The sequence below is a fragment of the Pristiophorus japonicus genome, chromosome 13, assembly GCF_044704955.1.
Source record: "Pristiophorus japonicus isolate sPriJap1 chromosome 13, sPriJap1.hap1, whole genome shotgun sequence".
NCBI classification, from domain to species: Eukaryota; Metazoa; Chordata; class Chondrichthyes; family Pristiophoridae; genus Pristiophorus; species Pristiophorus japonicus.
The window spans coordinates 125,056,803-125,076,166 of NC_091989.1; the positions used below are offsets into that span (position 1 = coordinate 125,056,803).

The 19,364-nt window shown below is 40.8% G+C and overlaps 1 protein-coding gene across 1 annotated transcript in view; it reads right to left on the reverse strand.

The window, feature by feature from the left end:
• Positions 1-1,269: 1,269 nt before the first annotated feature.
• The window catches only part of lpcat2 (lysophosphatidylcholine acyltransferase 2), a 108,413-nt gene continuing 90,318 nt past the window's right edge, over positions 1,270-19,364 (reverse strand). Inside the window, exons 11-14 of the mRNA XM_070897989.1 lie at positions 15,548-15,701; positions 14,982-15,080; positions 13,296-13,437; positions 1,270-4,204 (exon numbers count right to left, since the gene is read on the reverse strand). Coding sequence (XP_070754090.1) covers positions 4,020-4,204; positions 13,296-13,437; positions 14,982-15,080; positions 15,548-15,701 — 580 coding nt within the window. The 3' untranslated portion in view covers positions 1,270-4,019. The remainder of the gene's footprint in view (positions 4,205-13,295; positions 13,438-14,981; positions 15,081-15,547; positions 15,702-19,364) is intronic.

Here is a 19,364-nt window from a genome sequence, read left to right on the forward strand (position 1 = left end):
CAAAAGGTGCACACAAATCTGTCCAAAAATGCAAAATGTTGAAAATAAGTTTCAATGTTTGACATATTAATAAAAACTTTACATGAACATTGCATAAAACACCCAAGTGCCTACCCTTGTGTGTTGTTAGTTGGTATGATTGCACTAGGATGAAGGTGAGTGTGAGGGGTGGCTAGTGAGATGGGGATGTGATGAGAGGCACAGCAGGATGAGATTGAGTGTGGCTTTGTACTTCCCTGATCGGAGATCATTGAAACATTTGCGGCACTGCACCCAGGTCCTCCTGACCACATCCCCGCTTGTGCCCTCCTCTGCATTGTGCTACCAGGCTGCATTGATCTCCTGGCGAGATCTCTTCTGCCCATGGGAATGGAAAAGGACCTCCCTGCATTCTGTGAGCGCACTTGGGTGCAGCCCTGTGCCTTTGTCTGTATTTGCTGCACCTCAATGCTCAAATGTAAAAATAAATTTGGACATGGTCCATTTAAGGAAATTGGCTGATGACGCATCATCAAATGATGTCACCAGACCTACTTCCTCTAACTGACCGGGAAACATGCTGGGTGGGTGTAACAAGCCCTATCACGAGAAATTCATTTTCCAGATCAGGATGGAGCCAACAGTGGGGTCGGGATCCGCCTAAGTTCGTAAAATCCTGGCCACAGGAACTCAATCGCTGTTGATTAAGTTGAAAGAGACCTAGGAGTCTTAGTAATATGTCCAATCAATGCAGAGCACCAATCATAAAACCAATAGAATTTACAATCACATAGCCAAAACAGTACAACATAAGTCAGAGAAACATAATATTTTTAGCCTTCAGATCCAAGATTATTTGCGAGTTTAAAGGTCAGCATATTTAACTTGTGTATATTCTGCAATATATTTTAACTGTTTGAAAGAGACATCAATTTAATAGATTACACAATAACCATGTGACTCAGGTTGAAAAAAACATACAGCATATTAAAAAAAATTCTCCAGCAGATACACCCACCACAATTGTAAATTATTGCACATCCACATTTACATCACAAATGTTGGACTTTTAATTTAATTGCATATATGTTACACTTCAGGTTTTTACAGTTACCTTTCAGATGTTGCACCAGACTCCCACATCATTGTGATTCAGCTTACATCCAAGGTTGCAAAGCCACATTTAGCAATTACCATATCTTGCAGTAACAGTGCACTGGAAAAATTGTGTAGGATTCTCAATTCATCTATTGATTCAAATGCAGGAATGACCCTCTCAAGCCACAACACTTAGAGTAAAATTATCACTGTATTTATTTGCACTTAAATCATATGTTCAGAAATTTAGGAACAAGGCAATACAGAACTATAAGTACACAGCAATATTGTCATACATATAAGTATAAGAAAGTTGTCTGAATAGTCTTTAGCTCTATCAACTTCTCCAGTAGGAAAAGTCTTCCATAGTTCAATAGCAAAAATAGTAGAATAAGCTGTTCAGTAATGTCTTTTGGTTCCTTCAAAACTCCATTTGTGAATTTATGCAGCACCAACACCCATTACAAGGTCTTTCCTGCTGACATACTCTGATTTAGAAATGAACTGGAGATATAATTATGCTTTTACAACACTTTTCCTGTTGAAATTAGGATCGTCAATCAAGCTTGATTCAATTGAGTATCAAAATGACAATACTATTTTGACCAATGAGAACAGTGCACACTTAACATTTCTCTAAGATTAAAAAAAAGACAGGAATTAACTGATTTAGATGGTTGAAATGGACTCTTCTGAAATGCAATGAAGCTAGATATCTGCTATACAGTACTGAGATGTAACTTGCAGTAATCAATGGGCTGGTGCTGAGGGGTTGAAAATCAACACTGACAGCAAGATTCCTAAAATGAAATAATTTTAGGTAGTCTCAGCTTGTTTCTTGGTCAGAGAATGTAGGAGGGGTGATGGGGTGGGGAGGGGCATGGGAAGAGGGAAGGGAAGGAACAAGGCAAAAAGATATCTACTCATAATTCTGTACATTGAATGTTGGGAACTACATCTAACAATTTTCTACATATTCAATTGAAGAATATCGGGTGTTAACATGGGTATAAAAATGGAGCATTTTTTCCTCCAGCATTTTTGGAATGTAGTTGGCCAGGATTGACTAATGGAGGTGTAGTTGTAGATATTGCAGAAATTTACTCAATCAAACCTGGGGATTAGAAAGAAATTTTAACAAACTTTTCTTCTAGCAAATTAAATGTAGGGTAAAATCCATAATATGCAACTTAAAAAAAAAAGTCACAATATCTTGTAAATGTGTTTTCTCTTTCTACAAGTATGCATATAAAAAAGATATAGAAAACATTCCAAAATGTCATACTTTAGTGGTACAATGGCACTTGGGTTGTTCAAGAAAATCATGACTTAAGGATTTTAACTACCTTTTAAAATTTTAATTAGGTTGCGTAGACAAGAATCTATTAACTTATATGTAAAATGTTATTATTTATATAATATAAACACACTAATATATCACAAACACAAAGTGCTTGAACCCTCTTTGCTTTTAAAAAAGGACAGGTTTAAAAAATAGCTATTCTTGTTTCTAAAAATTTTTTTTCTTGGGTTCCCAATAAAGGTAAGGCAACACTAAATTTGGGTGAGAGACTATCGATGTGAGACCTCTGTAACTTTGATTCTGAGGTAAATGTTCTTAATCTGAATTCAGGGGCAAATCGGTCTTACCCAAATATGTTAAAAACTATAACAGTGCCTTGGAGAACCTTCTGACTCGGGCAGCCTGGGTGCAGTGCTGTAAAAAAAAGTGTGCACAGATGCTCAGAGAAAACATGTTTATTTTCACTGAGAATTTCTGATTTTTGGGGGGCTATTTTTAGAGGCCTGTGAGCCATGGCTGTGGATTAGCTGGGTTTCCTATTTCTATCACTATCCATGAGATGCACATTATGGAATGCCCAAAGGAAGATATTGCTGTGATGAACGAGAGGACGCAAGAAAAATAAAGAGACAAAAAAAATATAATTTATTTAACATTGTAGCAAAAGAGAAAACATGGGTTCCAACATGGCCTAGTGGGTAAAGGTACTGTGTGGTGCAGTGCTAATTTAGACTGACTAATAGGTTCCAGGCTAGATTCTCAGTCTGTGCTGAGTTAACTCACCTCAGCAAGGGCAGCAATTGGCTTTTGCAACCCTAGGAGTGTGAAGGGAAGAAGGAATTTGTTTATTATTAATTTTTGTTGTTAACCTGCTATAATTTGATTATATATTTTTTGCATAGTAGAAGGCACAATATCATTACAGCTGAAACATTAAATAGCAAATTAAAACTTCAGAGGTAAAGTATGTACAAATTATGTTTGATTTGGTCCAGCCGAGCTTCATATAAATGTCCAATCCGGACTTGTTATAGCAAGTCATAAAAATGCTGCAAATTCAATAGCATAGCTCAGGAATAAGAACATTAATATATTTTATTTTCTCCCTCTATCTGTCCCACGGTTCATGGCAAAGCCTTCAACTGCCTGAGCCCTGGTCTCAGGAATTCCCTCTATAAACCCCTCTATTTGCCTCTCCACATCCAAAACCCTTCTCAAAATCCATCTTTTTGGCCAAACTTTCCGCCACCCTTCCCTCACCATCCATTTCCTCACTTATTTCTCTTTTGTGAAGCATCTTGGAGTGTTGATGTTACAATCTTTCCACTAAGTGCAAGTTGTTGCTGCTGTTATGAACAAAAGACATACAAGTAGATTTTGACTTGGTATTAACGTTTTAAAAAGCTGCAATTTAATTAAAATGTCCAGAATATATTTTGGCCATTTTATGAGCAGTTAGCTTAAAAAAATCTCAACATATTTACAGGATGAAGCATCATTAAATGGCAGACACCATTCATTTGTACCATAATAAAATAACAGCTGGCAGATTTTACGACAGGAACTTTCTCAATCCTGGTGGACCTCAAAATAGATATTTTGGTAACTTTTCTTCACAATACAAAACAGTAATTTGAACTCAGTCATCCTTTTTGTCTAAGCTACTTAAACTATCATCGACGGCATCTGGGTGTGCTTTATTTGGTATTTCTGGACGTTCATTTTTGTCTTTTGTCTGCAGTGCCTTGTATCGCTGAAGCTCAAGGTATGTGGTAAACAACTTGGCATACTCTGGATGTGACAGAGCAAAGTCGCGGAATGTTTCTATGAATACAAAGAAATGCTTTGTCAGAAGATAATTACTTTTAAAAGGTACTTTACAATTTCATATAAACTTTTTTATTAGAAGACAAACAGCGTTTGCCATTGCTTCATCCTCATAAGTGGCAAGAACCTAGAAAATGCCTCTCATACTGTTGGTGCACTGCCTCGAGTGGATTGCACCATCAGTGCAGCAGGATGGCTTCAGTTAAAAGGAGGGACAAAAACAGATGTATGATTCTAGACAACAACTGCATCTGCATATTCCATCACCCATGAGGCTGAAGTCCAGAAAGAACTTTGTCTCTGAAAATACCTTATCCCAAAATATAACTGTGGAAGACTAACGGTGGGAAACGCTAACGATCTTAGAGAACCTGGTTCCTTCAGAACAATTCCTTACAGGCACTAACCTCAAACAAAACACCAGTGTACCTACATAAATTGAGTGAGAGGTGGGGTAACAAAAACTGGCAACAATATGTCCAAGTGGAAGATGTAAAATGACCTTGGATATGAGTATGGAGAACCTCGACAAGCACTCAAACACTGCATGATGCAGTGCTCCCTGTCTACATCCTGTAATCCCTAAAGGAAATTATTTTCTTCATGTTACAAATTGAACTAAATAGAATGCAGACATTTTTTCAGTGGGGCTAATTCATAATTTTGGACATTTTGTTCTCTACTAAACACCACACAGTTACACTACTTCTCCAGATCAGTTTCTTTTATAGACACCAGAAGATCTGAATGCCAGTGTTTTAATCTCCAACTCTTATTGTTTAAGAAGAAGCACATTTTCTTTTGCTTATTTGGTCCAAGGATGATTAGTGGGAATATAAGATGACATGTATTTAACTGAATGCATTTAGGTTTCAGTCTCAGAAATTTTTTCTCACTCTGTACAGTTTGGCTGAAGTGAAGATTTACAGAGAAGCCCGAAAAATGTAGAGTTCTCAAAACTTAAATTTTTTTCCCTCAAAATTGATGTGGAGGAATTCTACACGAAGGGCTCAATTTTCTCCAAAGCATTTTTTTGGCGTACTTGAAGAGTTACGCCTGATTTTTTGGGGCCTAAGTACACCAAAAAAAAATATTCCAAGTTTCCCCGTTGGATTTCTTCATTTTGGTGTGGCGTAACCTGACCTGTAGTTTTGGGGGTGGAGCCTTGATCTGCGCCAAAAAGATCAGCTGCCATGGTAACCAGGGACACAATGCGAGCTGAGGCTGCAAAGTGAAGCATACAGCCAACTCCCAACACAATAAAAGAATTGAAAAACACATAGCAGCAACTTACCTCCAACCCCGCCCGAAGGGCTTGCCGGTCCGGTCCCATTCTACTGGTCCGGTCCCAATGTCAGTCCCCGTTTATCTCTCTCTCTCTCTTTCTCTCTTGTGAGAACCGGGGACCGAGAATGGGACCGGACAGCCTTCGGGTGGGGTTAGAGGTAAGTTGCTGCTAAGTGTTTTTCAATTCTTTTAGTGTGGCTGGGCATCTGCTGCGCCAATTTCCTTACCTGCGCCGATTTCCTTAACTCTCCGGAAGGTTTTTTTTGCAGAGGCCACATACGCTGGCCTAAGCACAACTGGAGTAACTCTCCGTTGGCCAAAGTTCCCTGATTGGCCAGAGTTGGCGTAGGTGGCTGGATACGCCCCCTTTGGCTGAAAAAAAAACTGACCTAAAAAAATTGTAACTGAGTTACGCTGGTGCAAATTGATTTGAAAAACCACAGTTTCCCCACTTAGGCCAAAAAGAGCAGCCTGCTCAAAAAAAACGCGCAAATCACTGGGGAAAATTGAGCCCCATGTCCCTAACTGTAACAGTACTATGCAAGACACTTATGGAAGAAACCACATGACCTCATCTTGCACAACTGCCACAAGCATCCAGCTTTAATTCTCATTGTCACTGAAATGAATTTTAATTCCAAAAATATCCGCAAATATACTGTTCCTCTTGTGAAGCGAGAAGCAGAGTAGTTTCATTTTTAAAAAATTAAGCATTATTTTGCGCCAGTTTCGTTCATTACATGCTGATTAGCATGGATAAATTATGTTGCAGCATTGCTCAACAGGGACAAGTACTAGCTGCCTTTGGGAAATGACTGAGCAACATATAAACTGCACCATTTTTAACTGTAAGGATGATAAATAATGTTTGACAAAGATGTGAGCGTTCACCCCTTGCAGCAGCTGTAGATATTGGTACCAAGCAAATGGCTTCCCATATAATGGGCACTGTATTTGATCTTACTAGGTAGCCTCAAATCTTGCTCCTTGATAGCAAGTACAGTATACATTTGGCCATCAATTGCAATACTTAGGGGGCAAAATTGCCCCAGTTTCAGAGGCCCGTTAGCAGCTCCGGGGAGTGCAAGCCACTTTTTGGCCAGGGAGGGTTACCAGCTGCCGGGAAATTGTCAGGGAATGTGCAGAGGTACTGCTGTGCAACTGGCAATGATGTGCTGTGCGCACCGATCCCTTACCACCCCGCGGGGGAAATTGCCCAGCGACCTGCGAGGCTGGTGCGAGCGAGTGTTAACGCCAGCTTCGCGGGTCGCAAAGCTGGCCGACATCCGCTCGCGGGGCGGAAGTTAAAGGGGAGGTCTCCAGCGCCCCGCCATCTTACTTTTTTTGGCGAGTCTCAGGTTGGTTTCCCTACCTGTATTTTGGTGTGGTACTCAGTTTTGGGTTCCAGGCTGCAGGCCCGGTACCACGCTGCCCTGGTGATCTCAAAATATTAACATAGTCAAATTGGAGTTAGTAACGGTCACCAGTTGGAAAAAACATTTCAATTTGGTGTTCTCAATCTTCAAGGTAGAGAGAGTTAACAGCATTGCATCATCATCATCATAGGTGGTCCCTTGAACGAGGATGACTTGCTTCCACATGAATTTACAGATGTTTCAATGAAGGACCCGATGTTCCAGTCCTGAACTCCAATTGAGGGGGTGGAAGATTTTTTTGACCGTTGCACATCAGCCACCACACGGGCTTGACAGAGCTCGGCCTTTATCCAGTGGCAAGGGTTAACCAGGATGACTGGAGACCTGCTCTGCTGCACGGACCTAGTGCGCACACATCGCAGCGTGGGCTGGCCCGTGCTACCACTGGGCCCTCGGCTCTTCTGGGCCCTGTACCCTCATTTGCCACACCTCCGCCACGATTTCTCGCTGCTCCTCCGCCACAAAAACGCTCGCCGCACCTCCGCCACAATCTCCCGCCGCACCTTGAATGCAATACTCCGATGTAGTTCATGAGGCTTTGTTTTCCCGCTGCTGTTCTGGTTTCTTCGCTGGGTCCTGGCCGGGATTGCTCAGCCCGGCACTCTGCTTCAGTGCCGGGCTGATCGCGTGGCACCCCCGCTCCCTGGTGGTCCAGATAGGTCCCTTTTTCTTCTGCAGAGTCGGCAGCGTGGGCCCTTCCCTTTAAATGAGAGAAGGGCCCTTCGGATGCGGCAGCGCTGCTGAGGCGTCCGCCCCGTTAGCGCCTCAACAAGCATTGCAACAAACTGTTGGAGCTCCAGTATTCTAAGCCAGACCCTTTTGTGCTGACATTTTAAAATTATAGATTCTTTCCATATCTGCTTTTTGATCTAGGACAGATCTATGTGTTGGGCCCATTAATACAAAAAAAAGGGTTTTCCTCAGTAAGGGTTAACGTTTCATGAAAATGAGCATCATTCCCTCTGCCCAAATGTTGTGAATAATTCATGCATGAAAAAACAATGAGGAAAAAGCTTACCAAAACCTTGCCCTGGCCATGTCGCTTATACGACCTGTAGAAATGAAGTGAAGCTGTATCTCTGATACTTTGGAGAGGGGTAACAGATGGATAACCCTTTTTTGTCTAGTACCATAGTTAGTTCATCACCCAGTTATTTCATGTCATAATGTCCCACATCCCTCTTTACCAAACAGCAAGAACAGACTAGCAGTGGGTTATAAGAAGTTTACAGGGGCTGGAAATGCCACTCAAAAGATGGAGAACTGGTACTTGTGATTTGGAAAGCAACTCTTCTCAAATTAATCAGTGAGTGCCATTAACTGCTGATCGAAACTAAAAATGTATTTCAGTCTGTTTGGGAATGACTTCCTTTTGTTAAAAGTTCAAATTTAATTTTGTGGTAACTAGAAGCAAGTTTAAACAAAGAGGGGAAAAATCCTACATTTATTACATAAGTGCTATTGTTGAAAAATACACTGCACTTAAAGGGGAAGGCATGTTTAAGGGAAGTACCTTTCTTTCAGAGCAAGCCACCTATTTTATAGAAAAAAACGCTCAAAAGTAATTTTGGTAAAAATGTCAAGTCAGATTCTCATGAGTATATTACCTGTTCTTAAAAAAAGTGGGGAAGTACTTAGAACATCTTTAACTAGGATAAAATCTAGAATAATTCTAAGAAACAAAAGGGGGCAGGATCGTACAACCTTTCTCGGACTTTAGCTAGAATGGACTATCGAAACCAAAGTTTGGAAAATCTCAATTCCATTCCTTGTGTGTGCAAGCCCACAGCACAAAAATGGGCCACAATTCAGTACTAAACTGATACTCTGACGCCAAGTGGTTATAAAGATGGATGGTGCAGAAAGTGTAAAAATTTGTACTGATAGAATGGAGCGTTGTTCTGAGTTTGGAGTTGAAGAACATCATCATACAGGTACAACCTCCCGAATCCTGCAAGCTCAGGGCCTAAGCCGAGCCGGTTTTCATGTTTTTCCGGACTTCGGAATGTGTTTCTGATGTCCGAAGTCCAGAACTGCCCGAGCCCAAGTTTTTCCGGATTTCGGAACCGCAGAAGCGCATCCCGAGTCCGGAAATGTCCAGTTTGCGATATTTCCGGTTTTTGGACGTCATCTTGTAGTTTTTCTTCTCGCAGGCCTTGTAGTCCTCGCCTCTTCGCAATGCATGGTAAGCCTTCCTCTCTTGTTTTTGCAACTTAGTACCCTTTAATGTAAGCTTCCTGGCCTGTATCTTTTGCTACCATCTTCAAATTTGAAAAGGAATGTACAGTACTCAAAGCATGAAATATAATAAAGGTTTTTATTTGTAAAACAGTTAAGTTATGAAATATAAATCAGTAAATGAAGGCTTTTATTTGTTAAACAGAATAAAAGTAAACAGGTACAGTTACAATTGGCTGGAGGTTGTGCTTGAGGTAGAGAGCTCAGTTATGATGTCTGGGGCTGATGATGGGTCAGCAATCGGATTATCTAATGTGGAAACTACTGGTGTAGTTGCACGCTATAGGTCTTGGGCCTTCTGTTGCGACATCTTTTGAAAGATATTTAATATTGTTGTTTATTTAAATAATTTGGGCTTTTCTTTTACTAATCTTTCCCAAATTCTGTAGACCTGCAGTATTTCTTCTTCACTTATGAAGCTTTGTTGCTCTAAGGCGTGAACTAATTCTTGACAAAGATTGATTGCTTTATCAATCGGCACATTTGAGACTTGATCACAGGCATCATCATCATCCTCACTGCTTTCATCCTTTTCTTCTGGATGCAAAACCTTCTGCATGATTTCTTCATCTGTCACTGCATGCACAATGGGAGCATCGTTGTCTATGTCCATGACTTCTGCAACATCGTCCTCATTCAATTCCTGCGCAGCTTCGCAAGTCAGCCTCTGCATAATCTAAAAGTTGAGCAATCATTGCTTTCTCCCTGGACACACGAAAGCCTTGAAATTCCTGAGGAGCATCAGCATCATCATCCTCATCAGATTTCCGCCCCAGCTGCGAAACAGCCCTAATTAAAGTCACAAATGACATCCTATGTGAGTGTGACCATGGTGCATTATCCCTCTTCATCCTTCTTGACTTGTCTGCAGCCTTTGACATAGTTGACACCATCCTCCTCCAGTGCCTTGCTGTTATCCAGCTGTTATTCGCCTGCAGTCTGCATCGTTGCTCCTGCGTCCACAGCAACTCTGCACAGCACACAAGTCCCTTCGGCCAGAATCAACTCTGCACGGATGTTATGCCAAGCATTGACCAAGGTACCTGCTGTTACCAAGTTCCATGCATCCACAGCTGTTCACATGGCGTCCTTGATAGAGCATGCTTTTATTCCTATGCCTGTGTTCACAGCATTAAGCAAAGACTTCAAAAACTCGTTTTTGTACAGACACTTCATCGATCTCAAAATTCCTTAGGCCATTGGCTGTATCAGTGATGTAACATTTGGAGGCAAGTAGACTCCATGGACATTATCCTTTACCAAAAGCTCAGCCTCGGAATGTGCTGAGCAATTGTCTAGCAGCAAGTATATTTTGCAGTTTTCCTCAAGGCCAGCTTCCATGCAATGAGCACGTGCCTGAGGGACAAAATTCTTCTCAAAAAAGTTCAGAAAGATTACCCTGGTCACCCATGCTTTCTTACTGGCATAATAATGCGCTGGCAATACTCTTAAACTCTTGAAACATCTTGGACGCTGCCTTCTCCCAATCACCATAAGCTTACACTTGTGTCCCAGCTGCATTTACAGCAGCAAGCACATTCAACTATCCCTGGCATCTTTTATGTCTGCTGATGTCTTTCGCGGTACAAAGCGCCAAAACGGTGCTGTCTTGTCAGCATTGTACATTTGCTCAGGTGTAATGTTTTCATCAGCAGTTAGTTTGATGAACTCATCAATGTAATTTTCAGCTGCCTCATGATGTGCTGAGGCTTTCTCACCACGTACTTTCAGTTGCCTGATGCCATGACGCCATTTAAATTTGGCTAGCCAAACAGAAGAGTACTTGCATGGAGTTTCAATCCCCAGTTGAGCATGGAATATTTTAGCTTGTTGCACCACCATTGGGCCAGACAAAGGAACCTTTTCACTTCGCCTCTGTCACCACCATTCCAACACTGCTCGATTCAAATCATCACATGTCGGCTTATGCATACTTTTTCTCTTACTCATTTCCTTATGAACATCACTTTCCTCATAAAACCTCATGAGCTGTTCTTTCTGTTTTCTAATATCATAGATGGTGGAGAGTCCAACACCATACTCCTCACTCAATCTTCTCACTGAAGCACCTCTATCTAATCTCTGGAGTAACTGCACTTTCTTGGCATTTGAAAGTGAACTATGCTTCCTCTTTCCTTTATCTGAATCCATTAGAATATCTGTTGGCCTTTTTGACATGTTTGCAATGACAACACAAATTTTCAATCTTTACCTGTGCAGATCATTAAATCAGGAAAAACACCACAGCGATGGAGTCAGGTTGGGTGGGGTCTGATCATGGGATGTAGGTGGATCAGGTGGGATCTCAGCATGGGGTGTAGGTGGGTCAGCTGGGTTGCATTATAATATTTAATGCCACTAATTTATTTTCTTTAAATGCTGAATTTAAAAGTGCATGTACAGTACAGGTATAGGTAGTATTTTTTATTACAGGTACAGGTGTGCAAACTGGTCGGGTCAGCTCCGCTCCGAGCCATGGCAATCCGATCGCGCAGTTGCTGCTTTGGGGAGCTGCAGTGTGCTGTGCAGAGTTTGATTTGGCCGAGGACTTGCGCGCGGGAGGGGACTTGCGCATGGGAGCTTGCTTGGTTCTGGCCAAAGGGACTTGTGTGCCGTGCAGAGTTGATTCTGGCCGAAGGGACTTGTGTGCTGTGCAGAGTTGCTGTGGACGCAGGAGCAACGATGCAGACTGCAGGCAAATAACAGCTGGATAACAGCAAGGCACTGGAGGAGGATGGTGTAGTCAACTATGTCAAAGGCTGCAGACAAGTCAAGAAGGATGAAGAGGGATAATGCACCATGGTCACACTCTCATAGGATGTCATTTGTGACTTTAATTAGGGCTGTTTCGCAGCTGGGGCGGAAATCTGATTGGAAAGGTTGAAAGATGGGCATGGATTTTGGAGGTGACAACACGTTCAATGACTTTGGAGAGCAAAAGGAGATTAGAAAGGAAAGGTAGGTTGGAGATGGAGTGGTAGTTTGCAAGGACAGAGGGGTTAAAGTGGGTTCTTTGAGGAGGGGAATGATGATCTAGATTTACAAGTAGACAGTACCAGAAATAGATAGGTTAATGGAAATAGGGTCGAGAGAGCAGAAGGTGGGTTACATTGACAAGATTAGCTTGGAGAAGGAAGCAGGGGAGATAGGAGAGAAACTAGAGAAAAATGCGAGTTCAGGGCTAGGGCAGAGGGGAACCTTCTGTTCAGTTTGGCTTGGCGGGCTCGGGGAAGGGAGGAATGCAGCAGAGGCAGCTGAACAGATGGTCTCAATCTTAGTAACAAAAATCCATGAGGTCCTTGCACTTGTTGTTGAAAGTGAAAGTGGAGGGAGCAGGGGAAAGAGAGTTCAAGCAGAATATTGGGAGTGAAGAAAAGAAGCCGGCGGTTATTTTTGCATTCCAGGATAATCCTGGAATAGTGATTAGTTTTGGCATAGGAGAATTGAACCCAATAGTGCTTTATGTAATCCAGTCAGATCTGGCGATATTGTCTGCCATAAACATTCAAGTCTGCATTCCCTTGGACTTAAGGAAGAGAAGAGGGGGGCCGTACCAAAGGAAAAGACCAGGGTGGATCAGAGTAAGAGTTTTATTGGGGACAAGGGGACATCAAAGGTGGGGGTGAGGGAGTGGTTGAGAAGATCGGTTGCTGAAGAAGTATTGTCGTGAATGGAGTGCCAAAGACTAGACAGTTGGGAATTTGAAAGTGCCATTGTAAGTGACTGAGGAGCGGTGGGGGAGGGGTTGGCGGAGAAAGTGTTTTTCCCACTGACGGTTGCAGAAGAAAGTGAGGAACTACCATCTTGTTCCTGAGCACTTTTCTGTACCCTGCTACAAGTATATGTCTGTTGAAGGCAGCCCAACTAATGCCTGTAATGGCTCTATAGTTTATAGCCTATTGATCCTCAGTGTCAACCCTTTCACAAAAAAGGCCATTTGGGCAATGTACCTGAGGGCTGCAAGCAGCTGTGGTACCTTATTCCTGCCTTCACAAGGTGAATTTAAAAATCATAGGAGAAACCATTAACCTTTTTCAAAAAATATGCTTTCACAATTCTACTAAATGCAGAGAAGGAATGAAAACATTCTCTTGTAACCGGAAATTGGGTAACTAAAATTTACTCACCATATGAAATCCTTCCTGCAGCAGTTACATCGATATCTGTGAACAATTTGGAAACATCAAGATCATGCACACCCAAACCTGATCGCAAGAGTGTGGAGAACTCTTCTTCAGTTATATTTCCATCTCCATCCGTGTCAAACAGCTGAGATACAGAAAGAAAGAAATAAAGAAAGAAAGACTTAGATTTATACAGCACCTTTCACGACTACTGGACGTTCCAAAACGCTTTACAGCAATGAAGCACTTTTTGTTTTGAAGTGTAGTTATTGTTGTAATGTAGGAAACACGGCAGCCAATTTGCACACAGCAAGCTCCCACAATCAGCAATGTGATTATGACCAGATAATCTGTTTTTGTTATGTTGATTGAGGGTTAAATATTGGCCAGGACACCGCAGATAACTCCCCTGCTCTTCTTCAAAATAGTTCTATGGGATCTTCTCTGCCCACCTGAGAGAGCAGACAGGGTCTTGGTTGAATGTCCCATCTGAAAGATGGCACCTCTGACAGTGCAGCACGGCACTTGAGCGTCAGCCTAAATTTTGTGCACAAGTCCCTGAAGTGGGACTTGAACCCACAAACTTCTGACTCGGAGGCAAGGGTGCTACCAATAAAGAGAGATAACCATTATAAAATATTTATATACTATATATAAATTACAACTATATATTTGGTAAAGTGGCTCAGAAGTTGAATTTTATCCAACTCATGACAAAACTGGAAGACTACATCACCATGAATAAAACAGTAAATGTGTAGAAAGTAGCATGAATATATTCAAACGCAGACTGTTTACAGCTAATATTTTATAATTTCCTTATTAATTTGGAAACCAACAGAATGAATTTTAAATCAAAAAACATTTGTTCTAATAATAAAGGAATACCCTTTATCACCCTTGGACGATTCAGATTTGTTGACTGTGGAGGGACAGAAAGGCACACTATAGATGGAGAGTTTACGTATCAAGGAACTGATTGAGTCGAAACATTTATATGAAAGATTCTGAACTAGTCACTATTGTGACCTCCTCTCTAAGGCGTGAGATCTTGGTACTTCACATTTTACAACACCTGCTGGGAAAGGAAGCAAGGTGGTTCCGGGATGGCCAGAGGAAAAGTGGGATCTGGTGTCAGGTAGAGGTGTAAATCTCCTGCTCTCACACCCATTGATAAGCAGGTATATAAAAGTGGTTTATATCACTCAATACAGTGCTGGTAGCTCTCAAGGATGCAAGGTGCTCATGCCCATTTAGCCCCCATGGAGGGAACCAACGTCAAACTACACTAGAGAGAAGATAGACAAGCCTGTGGTGCAGCGAGACATTCCAACCACTCCAGCACCAACAGTTGCTTTTCTTTTTGCTCTTCTATCACACAGGAGCAGGAAGAATTATGTAGCCAATGTCCCAAAATCAAAAACATTTGAAAAGGATGCCATCCATTTCATTATCACTGCAGTGGAATAGCTTGTTGATGCCAAGATCCTATAGTGTTCAAATGCTAGGAATAATGACAAACAATTGATTTTAACAGGATACTTCAAGGAAACATTGACTCTGGATTTAATTATTATAAATTCAAATGAAATCAAATCTGAATGGTTTTATTCAGTTTTGAAAATGTACAGCAAATGGCAAAATGAATAGTTCAATCTCTCAGAGTGGCAATATTAGTACTATTTTTACCTTAAATGCAAACTGAATAGTCTCCTCTGTGTTGGCAGGACTGCAAAGAACCACCAAACCGATTACATATTCTCTGAAATCTATGGTGCCATCGCCATTCTACAAAGAAAGACAAAACATCAGTTGGTCATGTTTATTGCCTATGTAATGTTATCTGCCTTACAAATTCTGATAAACTAAGTTAGTAAATTTAATTATTAAACGGAACACTTGCACAGACCTGCACTACAATTGTATGCTTGTCATGTTTATGAAATTGTGGATGTAATTACAGCATTGCATTGAAGAACGTAGTTATACTACAAGTACTACTTTTAATGCCCGTTATATAGAGAAATTACCACTTTGATTGAGTCACATTGAAAGTTCTATTTTCAGGTTAACTCATGCTGTAGATAATAACTTGGTCTAATTACTGGAATTGCTCAGTTACTCTTGGAGATATGATCAATGTTCTACAAACTTATTAAAATGTTACAAGGGAAAAAAATGCTTCTTCGTTTCCCAGCTATATATTTCCCCATGCTGCACAACTTTTCCTTAAAAAATATAGATAAATCACCTACCCGATCAAAAAGAGCAAACACCTCCTTAAGTGCAGGTGAAACTGGCAGTTTCAAGTATTCGGCAAATGCTTCAATGCCAATCCTTCCACCTTTGGATTTACTGGCAATTGCAGCAAAGCTGTCCAGCTGGTTTCTTACATTGTCCCATTTCAGACTGTAAGAGTGAAGTAATAATTGGATACAGTAAAAAGTAACTAGTTAAACTAGCAAACTTTAAAAGCCAAGACTTTCAGCTTTTAGAAAAAGTCAGGTTATTTATCACTGGGTACGTTTGTAATTGAAGAATTACTGTATCACATACAATGGATAAAATAGAAAGAGAAAATGAAAAGAATGAGACATAATAATTAGAAGCTTCAAGAGTTCGGAGATAGAATTTGCATGTTCTATGTATTGGGCACAACAAGATGGCCATCAGTATAAGTTCAACATGCTTCCCCAAAGTAATTCAATTCTTTCCCCCAAAAGGCGGGGTTCAATTACATTTTAATTATTCAAAATTCCATACAAATTCTCCTGTGCTCGCTGACCTACATTGGTGCCCTGTTAAAGAATGCCTCAATTTTAAAATTCTCATCCTTATTTTCAAATCCCTCCATGGCCTCGTCTCTCCTCATCTCTAATCTCCTCCAACCGCCAAAACCTCTGCGGCCACCTATTCTAGCCTTTTGAATATCCCTGATTTTAAATGCTCCGTCATTGGCGATCATGCCTTCAGCTGCCATTTCCTAAGTTCTGGAATTCTCTCCCGAAATATCTCTGTCTCTCCACTTCTCTTTTCTCCTTTAAGCTGCTCCTTAAAACCTACCTCTTCGACCAAGATTTTGGTTGTCTGCCCTAACATCTCCTGAAACGGCTCAATGTCAAATGTTTTTTTTTCTTTGGTAACACTCCTGTGAAGTGCCTTGGGACATTTTATTACATTTAAGGCGCTATAGAAATATAAGTTGTTGTTGTTGTTGACGTAATTACAGAAAAAAAACTCAATAGAAACCAGTTTAAAATACTACGGGTATGATTTCCATTTCATTACTACCCTTTTTTCAGCATAAGCAGGGTGGCAGTGAGATTTATTTTCAAAAACATACCATTGCCAGTGCTCCCAGCTAAAATAGGCAGGAGCTTCATTGAAATATTTAAATTGGGGTCCTACACCATTTTTAGGAGCCCAATGCATTTTTGGCCTTTCACTGTGCGCTCCCCATGCAGTGGAAGGGATTGCTGTAGGCTCTTCCAAAAATAGTTTCAAATTTATTTTGCCAATGATTTTCCTGGGACCAGCAGAAGCATAATTGCTCCTTCTGACCCCACAAAAATATTCCTGCCTGCTGCTATTCCCTCAGTGACCACCTTTAAGACTCCATTTGCTGCTCACCTTTGCAAAGGAGCTACCAGATTTCCTGCCTTCAACGCTGGCAGCTCAACAATATTATTCTAATTCTAACTGCAACCATGAAAATGGTTTGGGCCTCGGGCGAGCGCTGCAAGTTCTCTGTACACTGCCCGCCCCATGAACATCAAAATGGAAAATTGGCCCTTAAGTGTAAAATAAACCTTTGTTACTCCACAAAGCTGAATTACACACATGATACAATATAAAGAGTAGGCCAAGCAGTGGTTACTAACCTTCTGGAATGGGTTAAGTGTTGCAAGGGCTCAAACCATACAACAACTTGCATTTATATGGCACCTTTAACGTACTAAAACGTCCAAGTGCTTCACAGGAAATTTGACCTCGAGCTACATAAGGAGATATTAGGAAAGGTAACTAAAGGCTTGGTCAAAGAGGCAGGTTTTAAGGAGCGTCTCAATGTAGGAGAGGTAGTGAGGCGGAGACGCTTAGGAGGGAATTCCAGAGCTTATTAAAATTTAATATTCTTTAATCAATGAATCGGAAAGCAGCTGGTTTGACGTTACGCAACACATTTGTCTTTCGTTAAGAAATTTTCAGGCATTTTTAATTTCTTAAGACATTAGTCTTATCCAAGGCCAAGGCTTTAACTATACTGACTCTAGAAGCGCAACCATTGGTATTAAAGCTTTTCCTACTGTGACAATAGATCTGCCTTACCCAGCATTAGATAAGAACATGTGTTTAGAAAGGACAGCTAAAGTAATAAGGTTTCTGAGGCCAACAGTTAGTTAGCCAGTAATAAAGATTAGCCTGGCCCAGGTTCTCCATTCTTTAATTCTGGACGTTATGGGGAACATTAAAAAAGGAAGGAAGGAAATGAAACAGAACAGTTGTCAAGGAACTAGCAGGCTATGCAATAATAGCAATTCCGTTGCACCAGATTAAAAGCAGAAATAACGGTGTGCACCTGAGATCAGAGAGGGAAATATGCATTATCCCAAGGCACAAATTTACTGAAGGGTGTATTAATGTCTCAACGACCTTCAACGTTACAATTTCATGTTCTAGTTCTTGCAAGAGCACTTACATCAACTTTCTAACAGGCAGGCTACAGAAGAGGCTATATTGAATGTGCCCGATGTTAAGAATTCTCAATGATATTAAACTGGGCCCAACACATCTGCAATGTTGTACATACAAGAGAAAAATCTTTAAATGATAACTACCCAGCCTCAGGTGACTGGCTCTAGCTAGAATCTACAATTTGACTTGGAACCTGAGCATTGTGGAGATAATAGTGCATGGCCCCTTTTGTGGATTTGGTCATGGTTGTAATGTGCCTGTTAATTTGCAGTTTTGGAGAAAGCTCCAGCAGGACACCCCATTCTTTGAATGATTTTCCAAAATTAATAATTTTAATGTTTTTTTAGTCCATCAATCTTCATCAAGGGAGTTGCTAACCAGTTCGTGATGCTAGACAACTACTCTTTCAGCTCCACAAACCTGGTCCTGTTTTTCATCAGTGCTTGTTGAAACAAAACCATGACAGATCAGAGATGTGTCATGTTTAGCATCATAAGACTACCTACATTTTTTTGGGGTGGGCAAGGGAAGTACTGGCCTTTGCTGTGCCAGTATATGTCCCTTTTAAATTGGCTACTGCATGCTGGAGCAGTCTACTAAGATGGAATACCCACGTTATTTGGGCCAGGACCTTAGTATCAATGGCCCATTGCTATTTAATTAATGCGATATAAAAATAGAAAATGCTGGAAATACTCAGTTGGTCAGGCAGCATCTGTGGTGAGAGAAACAGAGTTACCGTTTCAGGTCGATGGTCTATCATCAGAATTAGTGTGATGTTGGGTTCCTTTTCTAATCTGGTGCCTTCAATAAACAGCACTAGGTCCAGCTACGTGAATTGGGAACACATTTACTCTGTTACTCAACAGGAGAGGAGACTCTCAGCCCACACAGGTCATAAGAATAATTAATATTGATCTTTTGGTATTTACAGTTATTTTCATTTGCTTTTGAAACAGGCTTTGGAAGAACCATTACTCATGATGTCTGCATCAACAGGGGCGCTATATTTTACAGCCTGGGATACCTTTAACAATTTTGACAAATTGTGAAAGATACCTTTTGCTTTTCCTTTGTCAGAGATTGACTTCAAAAGATTAGCGAACATTTATAACCTTTAGTATTTTTCTTATATGGCTTATGCTGCTAAACATGCCACGGATTGATAAGGCACTTCTTGGAGTTCACTTCCATGTAAACTTTTTCCTCATAGATACGATCCAAGTTATGGCAATTATTGTGGGATCAAGATTTTTATTCTTTTAAAATGAAACCAAGTTAAATGAAGTGAAATATAACTGAAATCTGTTTATTCTTAAATCAACTTGATTCATAATTTTCAGCCTGAGATACATAATGATTTGTCCATCAATCAGAGGA